Source organism: Camelus dromedarius, chromosome 1, assembly GCF_036321535.1.
Source record: "Camelus dromedarius isolate mCamDro1 chromosome 1, mCamDro1.pat, whole genome shotgun sequence".
Classification (NCBI taxonomy): Eukaryota; Metazoa; Chordata; class Mammalia; order Artiodactyla; family Camelidae; genus Camelus; species Camelus dromedarius.
The window spans coordinates 119,461,303-119,477,411 of record NC_087436.1 but is presented as its reverse complement, the minus strand read 5'-3'; the positions used below and the strand labels follow the sequence as shown (position 1 = coordinate 119,477,411).

The 16,109-nt window shown below is 48.2% G+C and overlaps 1 protein-coding gene across 3 annotated transcripts in view; it reads right to left on the bottom strand.

Annotated features, from left to right (window-relative positions):
* Nucleotides 1-16,109, bottom strand: part of TBC1D14 (TBC1 domain family member 14) — a 95,194-nt gene that overhangs the window by 46,609 nt on the left and 32,476 nt on the right. For all 3 annotated transcript variants that reach the window (XM_064488315.1, XM_031437803.2, XM_031437810.2), the window contains exon 3: nt 5,260-5,380. In XM_064488315.1, coding sequence (XP_064344385.1) covers nt 5,260-5,380 — 121 coding nt within the window. The remainder of the gene's footprint in view (nt 1-5,259; nt 5,381-16,109) is intronic.

The following is a 16,109-nucleotide window of genomic DNA, read 5'->3' as shown; positions in this document are numbered from 1 at the left end:
TACTATCTTTGCTCCCAGGACAATGTGTTTTCAGTCCAGGACAATGAAACCTGCAAGCCTGTCCTTTCCTGGAACTATCCTTGCCACAACCAGCAGCTGCCTCAGAGCCCAAACAGGACTTAAACTTTCTCCTTCTCTTTCCTGACAATAGTGCCAATCCCTCACATCTATGTACATAGTGTTATGTCTAAAAAAAATCACAAACTCTGTTCTAAAGCATCCCCAAATGTCTGCAGCCCTGACCCCCTCTGACATCTGCTCAGACGACAGAGACTTTTCAAACAGTCTTTTCTTTAAAAAAAATTTTTTTAAGTGCAAAAATTACCAAAAGGAAAATACCAAAATGCAGACAACAGTTACTTGGGGGCATTAAGACTCCAAGTGTTTTCTTTTTCTTTATTTGCTAATATCTTATACACCTTCCACACATTAATATAAACAAGAAGTAAGTATTACTAATTTATCTACAGGAATCCATTCCCCATTTCCCAATAACTCGAGCAACTGGGGGACCATTAAGCCATAACCACCTCCTGCCAGGCTATCCCGTTAAGACTTCTTTAATAAGATTTTATCCACATGACTTCACTAGAGCAGAGGTTCAAAATTTCCTAGCAAGTCAGTGCTTCTCAAAACTGACCATAGGTCAGATTCATCTACAGAGCTTAAACAAAAACAAAACACCTGTCAGACTGGAAGAGGGGTGTGAGAAAAGAGAAGTGAAGGACGATGCTAAAGTTTTAGACCTAAAAAAAGACGACTATGGCTGTGATTTACCAAAATGGGGATAGCTGCATAGGGAAAGGGTCTCACAGAGTGCGAAAAAGCAAATCAGTTTAGCTCAGTGCTTGTTAAACAGGAAACGCCTGTCAGACGTCCAGGTGGAGCTGTCCCGTAGGCTGGATGCCTGCATCTGGAGTTCAGGGCTGAGGCCTGGCTGGTTGTCATTTAAAGCCAGAGTCCAGCAGAGACTCCCCAGAGGGCAACTACAGACAGAGAATTTCCCAGGAGGCATGCTGGTGTTCACAGGGCTGGGAAGCTAAGGGCACCCAGTAACAGAAACTGAAAAGGAGGAAGCGCGTAGTGACCTGGAGGCCAAGGTAAGAAAGGCTCCCAAGGAGCAGAGGAGAAGTGGACAAGGGCTGGGAAATAACCATTGAACCTGGCAACTGGCAGTCACCTGAAAAACCAGCTTCAGAGAAACGTGCTCAGTGGCACAAAAATGTCTCAGGGTGGCTGTGTGTACCCTACTTTTCCACTGCAACATGCACGACAGCTACAGTTATCTATAGCGTTGCTGGTTCAAATCTGTCTTTTCCGGGGAAGTTGCAATGAAGGCAGGGGCCAAATAAGTCTTGCCCTTCATTACAATCCTGGGATGCCTCCACTCAGCGGCCCAAATTTGCAGAACCCAGGGGAGGACCATGGTTCCTCTTCATTCACAAGGTAAAGGACTGTACTTCTGAGACAGCATCATCATCAGCGCCCATCTGGCCAGAGCCCTGGTCATACAAGCCTGAGGACAGGAGACCTGAAGGCGCCTCTCTTCAAATCCATGCTCCCCATCCTTATTCTCAAGAGCTCCTCCAGTTCACCAGCAACTGCCAAAATGTATATGTGGTGTACTGTGGGCCCTTTATTTAATTTTCTACAGGCGTAAATGGCTATTTCCCTCCCAATAGCCAACATTCCTTCCTGTGTGGCGGTGGTTGTTAAATCTGAGTGTGCGTTAGAATCGCCTGGAGCATCTGTTATGATACAACTTGTGCGTCAGCACCAGGGTTTGTTTCAGCGTGTCTGGGGGAGGGGCCTGAGAGCGTGTGTGTCTAACAAGCGCCCAGGTGAGGATGTTAGCCTGGGGCCCACAATCTGAGAACTACCGATGATTCCGATAGTTATTCTTGGTCATTTTTGTTTCTCCTAGAAAGAAAATCTCACTGAAAGCACAATGTAAGCTGACAGAAAATTACTTACATTTCAAAATTCTTATGAAATTTGAAAAGATAACTGTAAGTAACATTTCAACATTTACTTAAAAATGGCAGCCAAAAAAGAAGGCCCAAACTGAGAGAATGTGGCCCCACTAGAGTGAAGTCAGATGTGCCCTCGATCGCCCTGGGCAAACTACATACAGCGCCTCATCCACTTACCGGGTCTATTGATCAATAAACAGTCATGACAGCCACGCCCTGAGTACTCACTCTGGGCCACACACTGTGCTAAGCATTGGGCAAAAATACTCATATTCATTATCTCTTAATTTATAACAATCCAGTGAGTAGGAATCAGAAAGCCCATTTTGCAGATGAGGAAATTGAGAAATCACTGGCCTAAGGTCTTACACTTAAACAAGAAGAGGTGAAGCTGGAAATCACACCCAAGCCTGCAAGTCCAAAGATCTCTGCTGATGTGCATACTTGGACCCTCTGCTCAACCATGGGCTCCTTGAGGCGTGCCCCCCGAAACCACTTTTGCTTTTCTGGTGCCCAGTACAAGACCTGGCCCCAACATGGCACAGTGTTTGTGGAACAAGCAAATGAGGGGCTCTATGTAGGGCTCAGGTCCATTCCCTCCACTGTGTTCCATTACTTGTTCACAGGAGACAATAATAACAGCAACCCCTTTCCAACCCTCATGACATTCAATACTGTTCTGAACCCCTGGTGTATACTCACTCACTTAGTCCTCACCACCTTGCAGGTAGGTGTTATTATTCCCCAAATGTTAAAGAGCAGGAAAATGAAGTTCAGAAAGGTTAAGGAACTTGCCCAAAGTCACAGAGCCAAAACGTAGCAGAGCTGGGACCCAAACCCAGTCAGTCTGACTCCAAAGTCTATGCTTTAAAATCACTATGTGATGCTACTTCTCTCAAGTAATAAAAAACATTTCCAAAGAGAAAAGGAAAAGGAATTGGGGTTTACTAAGTATCTTAATGATGCTTTAGTTCTAGAGTTATTTCACCATTTGGGATCACAAGTCCAGACACTCTGGCCCTAGCGATGGGCTCTCGAAAGTGAGGAGGGAGGCTGTGTGAACTGACACCTGTGACCCCAGCTCGAGCCTGGTGCACAGTACCTCCTCATAGGGGCAGGTCCCTGGCTCTGGACCCCTCTTGGGCCTTGCCAGCTTGGGTGGGGAGGATAGGATGAGAGATGAGAGGTCCAGAGACACACAGCACAAGCAAACAGGACACAGGCAGGACTGGATGACACATGCAGGTACAATTACATCCTTCAGTATTGACGGTTGAAGCCAGATGGTCCTGTTCTTTGCAGTAATGTGTTACCACATAATTAGCTGACCTAGTCACTTCATTTCACAAAACTCCTTTAAGTTCAAGAACATAATCCGTGTTCACCTTAAAAAAAATAGGGTACCACAAAGATAACAAAGAAATTCAAACATGATGCTAGTGACATTAAGAGTCATGGGAAAATCTATTTAGTAAAATGTTTACTTTTCTGAAAAGTGTTGATTTCTTTAAAATTTTTATAACAGCTTAGCTTCTGAGTTTCCTAAGAAATTTATAGCTGAGCTCCACATACAAACTCATCATATTTTAACTGTATGCTATTTTAATAAGTCTACACAAAAAGTGATTCAAATTCAAAATGTAACAAACGATAAAAGTGAATTTCAACACTGATTTACTTTGCAAGGATCCTGGGTGCAGACAACTACTATAAGGAACATCAAACAACATTCAAAACATATTTAATCTGCAAAGACATAAAAAATGAAATCTGTGCAAATCCCCCATGTTGTCCGAATCAGAGCCCAGCGTGTACTCAAGGCCTTGCCCCACGCCCTGCACCCCCGTATCTAACATGCTTAATACTCAAAGGGGCTGCAACACTCTGCAACCCCACAACTACCACAGCACTGAGCCAGACCCCACTTTCTTTCACCTGGACTAGTCCAAGAGCCACATTTTTGCCAGGTACACCTCATCACTCCCTACCCAAGCAAAACCCTTTGGGGGCTCCCCAGAGACTTCAGTTAGAGACAGGTTCTGGGCACACTGCATCACATCACAGGCCCCCTCTCACTGCTCTCTGGGCTCACGCTGCACACAGCCCCTTTGCACAGGCCCCCCATCACCTGCCCATCCCTTCCAACAGAGAGGCAGTGGAGCAGGGAGGGCCTTCCGAGCTGCATAAGTCGCTCAGTCTGGGTCTCAGTGCGTCTTTGGTAAAATGAAGACAATAACAGTATCCTCTTCATAAGGCTGCTGTAGGTTTTAAATGAACTAGAAACCCAAATGCTGACTCATTTAACACTAGTACACAGTCATCACTCACTACATGATCCCCACTATTATTAATTCTCTGTCACACCTTTAAACTCAGTCTTCCGGGCTGCCTTGCCCAGCAGGCCCAAAGCGCCCTTTCAACACCTGCGCTGGGATCATTTCCTCACCAGAGGGCTGCTCTGGAGCCTGGGTGCCAAGTCACTCCTTTAACCCCAGGGCCAAGCACGAGGTCTGGCACTTACATGTGTTCACTGAACAATCGTCTGAGGCTTGGAGGGTGAGGCTGCTGGGGGGCAATGTCACAGCACCAGGCAAACAGAAGACTGTGAGGATGGCTGGGACTCAGGGCCGAGCGGAAGGTGCAGGTGGTAACAGTCAGGGCTGCTGAGGCCACAGACACCCCCTGGCCTTGCGGTGTCTGTGCTGAGCCCCCTCCCTGACAAGACGCGCACAGGCCTCCAGGGGCTGGCATCACTGCCTCCACGGGGAGCAAAGTAGCCCAGTGGTGATGAGATAACACAGGCCTGGCCTGGCCCTGAGCCCCGTCCTCTCCCCCCGAGACATGTGGGCAGCTTCGGCCAGCAAAGGGAAGCCTGGGTATCAATGGCCCTAGCCATCCTGGTCCCAGGCAGCCCTGGAAGGATTAAGTCCCAAGAAACTCATGGGATCAGAGAGGGAGAATTCTTTAATGTCACACACAATTAATAAAAATTTGATGATAAACACATTTGCAACTCTTAACCAAAAAAAAAAAACTGATTAAATTCAATTTATAAATATCTAAAGCCCAGCTCTTCTGGACTGAGCTTTCCTATGTGCATGTTACAAGTTATAAGAAATGAAAAAAGTTCCAATCATCCACATTCTGAAGACAGATTTAAATTTTAAGTACTTAGTATGCAAGTTAAAATAAAGTTTTCCAGTTTCAAAGCCTCAGTAACGGTCATTTTTGCAGTTCATAAATATATGCTCTACAGCATATTTCTGTGTTTTTGCATCTTGCATACCTTTTGTATTTTCTTTGAATCTTTCTGAGCGTTCTCTCGGAGTGGTGCTTTTCCAAATAACTTCCATCCCAAGTCATTGTGTTTGTCAAGTCTTGCATTTTGTTTTCTAGCAAGCAAATTCCTATAGGAAGAAAATAAAGGGTTAGGGAATTTCTGGGCATTCACAGAAACCCTAGGACAGCCAAATCACTCTCTAACGAAAACAAGTAGACTTCCCTTTGAGAGAACAATGTAATGAGCCACAGACTTTAACTCTTCAGCTCTGGTTTTCACATAGACACAGAATTAAAAGCAGGTGAACAGACCTTGAATCACAATAAGTAAGCTTTTTGTTACTCAATGATTTCATGTACAAATTCTGTAATTTAGAGTAAGGAAATGTCTTTTAACATAGCAAAGTATATCTGAAAAAGTGAGCTTTTAAGTCAGAACAAACTGAATTGAAACCCTGTCTCAATCATTTTCTAGCTGTGTGACTCTGACCAGTATATTAACCTCTCTGAGGCTCGGTTTCCCTATGTTTAACAAGGATGATTATACAAATTAAAATTACAGGTACACAATCAGTGCTTAAAGGATAACGGTTGCTTTAGCACTTAACCTCCAGCTTAGTTCAAATTATCTACAAGGTAAATCTATATTATTAATGTATCACAGAAACTCTATGTAAAAAGGAAGCCACAAGGCCTTCTCTCCCAACAACATGTAAAGAAACGTCCCAAATAACAGTAATAAGTCCCAAGTGGCACTACAAATAAACTATGTTTTGGAATGCATTGTATTGGTACATTCATTAAATACAAAAGGTTTCTTGGAGGAGGGTATAGCTCGGCGGTAGAATGGGTGCTTAGCATGTACAAGGTCCTGGGTTCAATCCCCAGTACCTCCATTTAAAAAATAAATTAACAAATAAACCCAATTACCTCCCCTGCTAAAAAAAAAAACCAACGAAAGGAAAAAAAAAAGGTTTCTAGGGCTCACTGAAAAGTGTAAGATGAGCATGAAGCGTCTTGTGTGCTAGAGAGAAAGTGCTCAAAGTAATACGGGGACAAGCAGCCAGATGGAAAGGGCTCTCCCTGGCTAAATCTGAAACAATGCAATCATCAAAATAAGTAATCAGAACAGGGGATTATAACCATTAAGTAAGACAGAAATCCATGAGCCCAAATGGATGTGGATAAAAACAAATTCACAAAAGAGGGAGGAAGGAAAACTCTTAGAATACACCCTAGTAAGAAAGACTGATGGAGTTAGGAATTAATAAAGCACGTGGGGGAAAGGTAGATGAAGAAAACGATTTTTGCATAGTTTGAAAGTCTCTCCCACAAGTTTCTCGTTAATTCCAAAGGCAAAAAACAGATGACATTACAGTGGAGAAACCTCCCTAGCCAAGCAATCGGAGCTGGCATCCGCAGTGTCAGGTCGGACAGCACGTGTGGCCTGCTCTGAGGCTGGGAACCACAAACCATGTCCATAGTGTTACCAAAAATGCATCGCCAAATCTAACCCTGAGGAAACACAGACACACCCAGTCTGGGGGATAGCCTATGAAACAATGACTCTGACTCTAAAAATGTCAGTGACACAGGTGGACAAAAAAATGTTGCCTGCCATTCCGGTAAACAAGGAATGCTGCCACCACCTCTCAGCCACTGCAGCCAACCCGACAGTGCGCCCTGAGGGCACTCAGGATGGAAGAAACCGGGATACTGGCCCTAGATTCCTATTAAAGGAATAATTTCAATCTAACAAGACTCCTGAGTCTTGCCATACATAGAGAAGAACGAAAACCATTAACTTGAGATGTCTGATTTTTTGTGATTAGCAGTAGTCTTTTGATGTTCAACTACATAGGTTTTTTTTTCCATTTTGGTTTTCTTTTTCAGCAAAAACTCCTACATATCCTGGCTCCTCCCTTATCTCTTTGGAACAGTCCCTCAGAGCTATCCAGAGGCTGCCTTCCTGGGCTACGGTCCTAAGTAATGTCCTCTAGTAAAACATAATTCTCAACTTCTAGGTTGTGCTTTTTTTTTCCCCCAGTGGACAAAGAAAGGTGAAGAATTTTCCAGATTAAAAAGAGACTAAAGAGACCTAGTGATTAAATGCAATGGGTGGATCTTGTATCACATCCCGGACCACGGGGGGAAAAGGTATAAAGACCAGACGTTGGACCAACTGATGCAATTTGAACATAGACGGTGGTGTAGAACAGCATTGGGTTAGTTATCAAGTTTCCTGAGCTTAATAACAACAGAATGCTCTTGTTCTTGGGAAATATACTGATATTTTTAGGGGAAAGGGGCATCATAGCTCCAAGTGATTCTTCTAATGCTTCCAAAAAATTCTTATACACTTATACAGAATATACACCACACTCAGAATGAATAAAGCAAATGGAGTAAAATGTCAAAAGCTAGTGAATCTGGGTAAAGGTTATATGGGAGTTCCTCACATTTTCCTTGCAGTGTCTCATTAAGTTTGAAATTATTTCAAAATAAAATTATAAAAACTTTCAAAAAAGGTTTCTTGGTATTCGTCCTTGCTTGTCTGTTGTGGTTTTAACGGAATCCATTTCAGAAGTGGTTCCATGCCCCAAGGCAATTTCTATTTACATTTGTAAGAAGTGAATTTTGAGGTGTCCCCAGGCCCAACCTGTTTAGCATCCAAGATTTGGCCAGTGGTCAAAGACTAATGCAATTAAAACCGGGCTAAAACCTCGGGCACCCAGAAGGATTCTAAGAACTTGGGCACGCAGAACTTGCGTTCACTAATGGTTCACATTTTGCTAAAGAGGAGGTGCCTCTGAGGAACCAAACTGGGTGCAAGGGACAAAAGGTGAGGAAACCAAATGCACCTAAGGAGGGGAGGGGCCAGGAATGAGGGGGACACCTCCCAAAGAACCCTGGCCTTACTCTGGGGGTCGGGAGTTGCTGAGGGGTTAGAGGGGTAGCAGTAGAGAACCACACAGAAGCCACCAGGTGTGGGGAAACTCAGAAGAAGTCTGGGCGCCTGAGCGTAAACGGTGGTGCTGTCTCTGAGCTGGGGCCAGCAGGAGGTGAACCAAGAGGAACAGAAACCTTGGTGTCTCCGTCCACTGCTAAGGCTTCGTAATTTCATACAAATGTAGTGCAGACAAAGTTTATCAAAAACCAAAGTTGCATAATTATTTTTAGTTTAAGAGCTTAAGCTATACATGATAGGCCATTGACTTCCGAAAGGTTTGTAAAAGGTATCTCTGGATATTCTATTTTTTGTGGGTAAGAAGCTGAAGTCACTACAAGCACCAGGAGCTCTGAGCTGAAAGGAATTCCTCCCTAGTTTCAGCTGCCGTGTCACTGGCAGCTCTGGTGTCGGCACAGGGAGCAGGGAGCCCAGCCAGAGAAAGGTTCCGGCCCCTGGCTCCCCTTTCAGGTGGAGGGTTGCGGGGAGCCAGGCATGGAGCTGGGTGCTGGGCCCAGGGGGCAAGCAGAGCCAAGGACCCTCCTCTGCCCATCACAGGACCCAACCCCACTAGGGGCCAGATGCCATGAGAGCACAGCCCGACCCATCCCTTTAACAGGGACCTGTGCTGTCTTCCTGACCAGATCTCTGAAAGTGGTACCGCTCCTCCCCCGGCCAGGAGGGCCCGAGGGAAGACACGTCTGTGGACTGCCTGGGCTGTCTCTTCATGAGCTTTGTGACCACAGTGTTAGCCCAAGCCTGGCCCCTCAGATGCCTAAGAGAGTTCTCGTGCCCTGGGGAAGGCAGTGGTCACAGCCACCACCTCTGGTAGAACACGGGGGCTACGTGAGTCAAGCTTCCTATTGTATTAACTATTTCATACTTACCTGTCCCACCACCAGCTTAACAAGTCCGCACTAAACTCTGGGGTTACTCTGCAAAGCCTTCCCTGACGGGCTGCCACCAGCCCGGCCTCCAGGCTTAGGCTCCCAGACCAGTTGTTTCTAGAACACTCAGGAGTTATTTTGTGCCTGTTGGATGTGCTCTGTCTCCTCCCCTCTCCACACACCTTTCCCCTTGGGTAGGGTGGCCCAAAGGGCAAGGCAGAGTCACCCCTGCATTCCAGAATTCTATCCAGCAGGCAGCAGGTCACTCAACATGTGTCTGCTGGCAAATGGAGCAGCCACTGGATGCGTCTGCGAGAGAGGCAACAGCCTGGTGACAAGGAGGCAGGATGGGACCCCCCACTATACCCCAAGGCCAGTGGGAGTGGGCTGCCTCCAAGGGTGGGGCACACACATGTGTATCGACGCAGGCTCAAGGCAAGAGGGACATATCTGGACAAATCAAGTCCCAGCACTGAGAATTAAACCGAGGTAACCTCTGAGCAGGGGTAGGAATTCCCCTGGAAAGAGGCAATGGAAGGTGAGAGCTGGGGGGTGGGGTAGGCGGCAGAGCAGAACACCACAACCTGCTTCCCTGGCCCGACCCCTCCTGGGGGGAGGCAGCCAGCAGGGGTGAGTGAGGTGCCTGAGAACTCCTGCAAGTTGGGGTGAGAAGCAGTCATCAGGACCCCTTTGTTCTGCATCCCCAGTAAAAGGCCCTTGGGTGGGAGGGCTAGAATCCTTTGTTATATGGAGAACAGACACTTCCTCTAGTGGCAGCGTTAGGGACCTCAGCTGTTGACCTCAATTCAGTCCCTGACGGAAGAGGAAAACACTGAGATGGAGGATACTCTCACCTGCACTGGAGGGGAACCCAACCACCAAGGGCTAATAAGTAATCAATGCCGTGTCTGGATGTGTCCCACTCCAATCCACAGGCCACAAGGACAGTCGTACCAAAATGGTCCACATCAAGGTTCCCCGAGAGCCACCAGGACTCTGAATGATGGATCCTGCCCTGCACACAGGCACACACACGCCACCCCGGAACCCTCACCCCCAGACACCCCAACTGGGAGGGCATGGCTTAACTCTGGACTAGCCTTTCTTCCATGGTGCCCACTCAAATCCACTCAAATCCACTCAGATCCACCTTCCTTAGCTGGGGAGGGATGTGTGTGTGACGACTGCAGGGGAAGCACCTCAAGACTCTTTCGAAGACAGACGGCAGGTGGCAGCCACTTCTCCTGAGGGGCTAATTCTGGTGTCTAAGCCTCCATGAGTCCTGCCCCAGAAGCACCTCCTGGAGGCTCCCTCAACAACCCACCGGGCCTCGTCACTCAATGAATATTCTCTGAGGGTCTCAACTATAGTGAACAACAAAAAAAGGCAGACCTACATGCTCAGAAACCTTCAGTCTCTTCTCAGGTTAACCCCAAACCTCTCGCCCCATACGGCCACAGTCCGGCCCCACTCCCGCCCCTCCTCCTCGCCTCTGTAAGGACCTACACACATTCCAGTGCACGGACGGCCCGGTGCACCCGCACGTGCTGGCCCCACCTTTCTTCAGCTGTCCCTCAGACACAGCTCCGTGATCCAACAAGCCCTGGGCCCCTGCAAAACTCCAACGGCTTCTACCCTGATGCTAAGGCCGTCTCTTCGCACAGAGGACACAAGGAGGTCAGGGCCATGTCCTGAAAGCATAGGTGGGTCACACCAGCCCTGCCCCCAAATATCCCTTCAACGGCTTCCACCTGCTCGTGGCACTGTCTCACATGCTGTTCCCTCTGCCCTCGAAGTTCCCTTGAAAGAGGAGCCAGGAGTGCCTGCCTCCCAGGGGAGCCATGAGGATTGAACAAGGCGCTGGTCCTTACACACTGAGTGCGGGGACCTGCGCACACACCTGGCCCACAGACACTCCCCGCAGGGACTGAGCGCTAGAGAGCTGGGAGTGACTGTCCCCAAGTGCAACCGCCCTCAGCTGAGCCAGCATCCTGCAATGGAAAGCAGGGCTTTCAAGAACCGTGGGCTGAAGGACAGTGACACGAGTCGGTGCCAGCCCCACCAGAGACCTATTGATAACGCCCAAGTGAGGGATCTTACAGTAATGCTGCAGAGGCCTCAGGAAATACACTCTGGGGGCTGTCAATGTTAAGCCACACCCAATAGAAGGGAAAAGCCTCACCCCAAAAAGCCTGAAGAAGGCAAAAGAGCCTGGAGCGAAAGGAGTCAGGGTCTCACAGTGGCACTTATCCCACGGCGGGTGAAATATTTATTCTTGTCTCAGTAGGTCACAACTTAGAGTTGAAGATATGGGACGCCAATGACAAAGGAAGGTGAAAAATAACGGTGTGTCAGGTCCTGCCTGCAGCTCCCCCAAGAGGCTGGACTCGCACACGCTCGGCGGATGCCAGGCCACAAGAAACTAGCATTATCGGTTTTGGAGGCAAGATAGATCATTGACCCATTTAACTAACAAAACAGACAAAACAGTCCTCACAAAGAACAGTCAAGTGTGACCTTGTACAGACTGTCACCAAAACTTCCCTTCTCTTGGCCTCCTCCACACTCTAAGTCACCAGGATCCTCACTCCCAGAGGCACATCCAGTGTGCCCCACAACAGGGGGTACAGAGAAGACTGATGGGGAGAGAGGCAAAAGGGGGCCGAGTGTGAGTGGGGAAAGCAAGACCTGGGGACGTGAACACCCCTCACCTCCTGACAAAACGCTGGGCCCTGTGTTGGCCAGCACTGGGGCCACCGGCCACACGCGGCCGCTGAACACTTGAAATGCGTACGTTATCATGTTGAAATGAAATACTGGCTTCAACAACGCGAAGTGTCACAAAAAGACTGAAACAACCCAAGGATTCATGATCTATTCATATGCAACCTTAAAGGGTTGGGGGCACTTTCTGAAAGACTATGAACTGTCTATTTTTAAAGGAAAAAGGCAAGGTACATATTAATCTAAGGCAGGCCATGTAATCCCTGCATCTGTACCTGCTGGTATGCGTACAAACTGTCTCTGGAAGAAGATATACACTGAAGCATTCACTGCCTCTGAGACGGATTATTGGGGGGCAAAAGGCACACGATAGAAAGGAAATTTTTCATCATATACTCTTTTGTGCTCTTTGGATTCTGAACCGTGAAAATGTATCTATCACTTATTGAAAAAAGTTAAAAAGCCATTGCTAAATTAGGAATTCCTGACAATAAAAAATGAACTGTTTTTGCATTACTCCCATTCCCATCCTTCACATCAGAAAGGCTTCATCAAACCCTGAAACAGTGTCTGGTTTTTCTACAAGTTATCAAGAGACACTAGAGTTTAGGGAGCTCGGTGAAAGCGTCTTAACCAGCAAAAAGCTGTAGAGAAAATGAAAATGTTCCGTGACTGAACCACTAACACACAAACAGAAAGCGTTTTGGAAGAGAGAAGTGGAAACAGATGTTTATTAGGCTGCTTAAGCACAATCATTGTGCTTCTGTGACAAGTGCGAACCCTGAGAGGATCCCTGAGCAAGGCTACCTGCAGAGCTGCACCTGGGGGGCACCTGATTTCAGCCCACGTGGGTTACTCAACAGCTCAGCAGAGCAAGCACCTGCCCACCCTGCGCTTCAGAGGCCAAGCCAGAAACAGAGGCAGGTCCCAAGGCAAATGGTCTCGAGGTTAGGTAAGTTCCCAAGGTCATCCAGCGGGGACTCACACCCAGGCCCCTATCCAGAGTGGGAGGACCAGTGGAGTCGGCTCCAATAGACATGGCCCGACTGCCTCCCACTGCAAAGGAAGAATGGCTGGCTGCCATGCTCCGGAGGAGCCCAGAGCCAGCAAGTGGGTAACAGGAGAGCGCAAACATGTTCCCATCCCACTCCCAACCTTCTCCTACAAAGAGCAAAGAAGCTGCGAATGTATCGGGGGAGGAATATGAAAGACAAAGGCAAAGATGACCCAGAGGCCATGGGCTTACTTACTGCTCCATCACACTTGGCCACCCTTGTTCCGGCAAACGGGGCTCAGGCAGACTCGCAGCCTTCCTGGTGAGAGGCCCCCAAGTCTGAGCCCCAATGTTCCCAGCACTGGTGGCTTGAGCACTTATGTGCACCAAGAAAACCGCGAGGTGGGAGGTGGTAGAGAAGCTCCTTTCATCTGTTTCTGGCTGAGAGCAGCGTCAGAGGCTAAGAGGGGCCCTCCACTGACCAGCGGCGAGTGTCATCTTGGCCTCACGCTCCTCGTCTGGGACTGCGGATTGTGTGAACTATTCCTGGGGCCGACATGAACTGAGATATCACACAAGCCATCAGAGTGGGGTGTGTGCAGGAGCCATCAGCAGAGAGGACACACCAGTAGCCTGTGTTTCTGTCTACACAGTGTTTTTCAATTTGAAATATTTATCAATGTATTTAAATATCGAGAAATCACAGCAAGCCCTGGGTGTCTGGCTTCTCTGGAAGTTTGGGAGGATCTGGCCTCACCGGGCCTGTGTTCCTGCAGGACCAGAAGGCAGCGCTGGGCAGGTCCTCTGGCTGGGCCCCTCCGGTGCCCTACAAGTCATCATTCCTACTTTAGCACTCCCATCGCCTGTGTGCAAGGTCAGGTCCCTGTTCTGGGGAGTTGTGAAGCTTATACAATTTGGGGAATCCTCTTCAAGAAAAAGGACCTAACTATGCACACAAAATTAGGTACCAGTGAGGGCTTCTGAACGTTAAGTATCATTAACGTTGTCATTAACCCAACTCTTATCTCTGGCTTTTGAAACCTGGGACCAGGGACACAGGAGCTGCCGTGCTCACAAGTGATGAAACTCTAGCAGGTGAACCTCCAGCAAGGACTCACATCCAACGTGCCCTCTCTGTTTTCAGACAAGCAATCACAGAGCCAAAGGACCAAGACCCTTTCTTCATAAGTGCTGTGAGGTTGAGCTTCTTACTTTCCTCTCCCCCCACCCCCACCCCACAAACTTAGCTTTCCCAAGCTACTGAAGCTGAAAGAAGGTGATTCCAGGAGCAATTAAAAATGCTCACTGAGGACAAAGGGCTACGAGATGCCGGACCTGGGTCCCTGCGCTAGCGTCCATCAAAGCTCTAAGCGGGCACTCAAATACATTCCTGGATACTATCAACCTGAGATTTTATTTGTCTTCGTCACCAGGACGTGAGGCTGTATCAGTGAATACTGTCTCTTCTATTTACTGTGGCGTGTCTGGAGTCTAGAGTAGTGTCTAGAGTAGCTCCTGGCAAAGAGGAAAAGACTCAATGCGTGCTTTTTCAGGGAATTTTCATAAAGATTACATGAGAACCATTCCTGCCCATTTAAAATAGAGGAAGCTAGGAGTCAGGGAGGCTGAGGAGTCCCGCCCAGACACACACAGCTGAACCAAGGCTGCTCCCTGCTCATCTGGAATCAAGGCCATCCGGGAAGGTGTAGGGCAGCTGGATGGGAAGGACGCAACCCTCCCTGACCTGGTGGAGCAGGTTTCACAAGCCATGACGTTCATCAGAGATTTCTCAAAACTTCTCGGAGTCTTAAGAAATAAACCTCTAAAGTCCTCCGTGTTCAAGATGCTGTACGTGTAGACTCCCGTCTGTAATTCAGTAATTTCCTGGGGCATCTTGCTCTTTACCTCCCGTCTCATTAACAAACTGTTAGCAATTGCTGATTCCAAAGCAATCAGAAATAAGCAGAAACACGTAGCGTGATTCAGTTCCCTTGAGAACTGCCAGGCCCCGATGGGTATCTTCTCCACCATTTCCTGAATCCTAATTGCCTTTGGCAGAACACCTGTCAGGCACCTGGTCCTGCACCAGGCACTTCACACGCATTTAACGTGTGAATAAGAAACGTATTACAGTCACCATTAAACTACCAGGGAACAGGCGCGGCGAGGTTAAGAAACTTGCTCCTGAAGGGGTATATAAATATACTCATCTGAGGCAGAGAGGGGGAAAATCTCCAACGATTCCTCTACAGCCCATTTCCAAGGTATTTTTTTCCAGATCTCCACCCCTCAAAAACTGACACGCCCCACTGCCACGTATCCTTACACTAGGCCTCTGACTCTGCTCTGAAAACACAGGGCTAGAGGCTAGTCCGCTTCAACTGTCCCAGAAACAAGGAAGACAAAACAGCAGTCTGCATAGCAAACCTCCTGGGTGATTAAATCCCACCTACCCCGTGGGTATTAGGAAGGTGGGTAAGGAAGACACTCAGGTGTTATTACTGCGATCAACCGCTGCACCAAAAATCCCTAGTTTCACACACACATAAAAGTGCCCAAGAGCTAGAAGTATCTGGAGTCTCTCCTCTCTCAGAAAATGTTCCCGAAGAAGCATCTGATGCTAAACTGTCAATCCCTAAAAACAGTGCTGACAGTCAACTCAAGATGGGGCAGTGCGCATGCGTCTAACACAGGCCGGAGCGGTCCTGGGACACACACACACACACAGTAGGCCCCTGCTAGATCACACCCATTTTCAACTGAGGACTATCCAAGGAAACAGCTCTGCCCAACACGGGGCTGGGGGTTAAATCATACACGGTAGAAAGCTTGCTCCAGTTAAGTCTCCAATTACAAAACAAGAAAGGCAAGATTGCAACCACAAACCTGTCCACTAACAGGAGCGCAGGGGAGACAGCCATTGTGTCCAGGGTAAGGACTCAGCTCTGAAAGGACAGTCACAGAAGCACTGACCCTCCCCTCGAAACAGCCCTGGCCGCTGGAACCACCATTCCAGGGAAGCACCATGGGCCCCTCGGAGCCCTGCTGCACACAGTCTAGAAAATTAAGGCACACAGGGTGGAGCGAACTGGCGGGAAAGGCAGGTGGGGGCAGGGCTCTGACTCCTCGCTAGTCACGGAGGGAGGAATGCAGGCAGCCTGGGAAGCAAAGCTGAGGGACTGGTTCCAGTGCCCATCTCAGCACCCTGCGGAGACCCAGAGCCATAAAACCCGCAGGCACTGCTGGCCAAGCACGGCAAAATCCTATCTGGAACAACCTTGTGTGTTTCCCACGTGCCAGACACT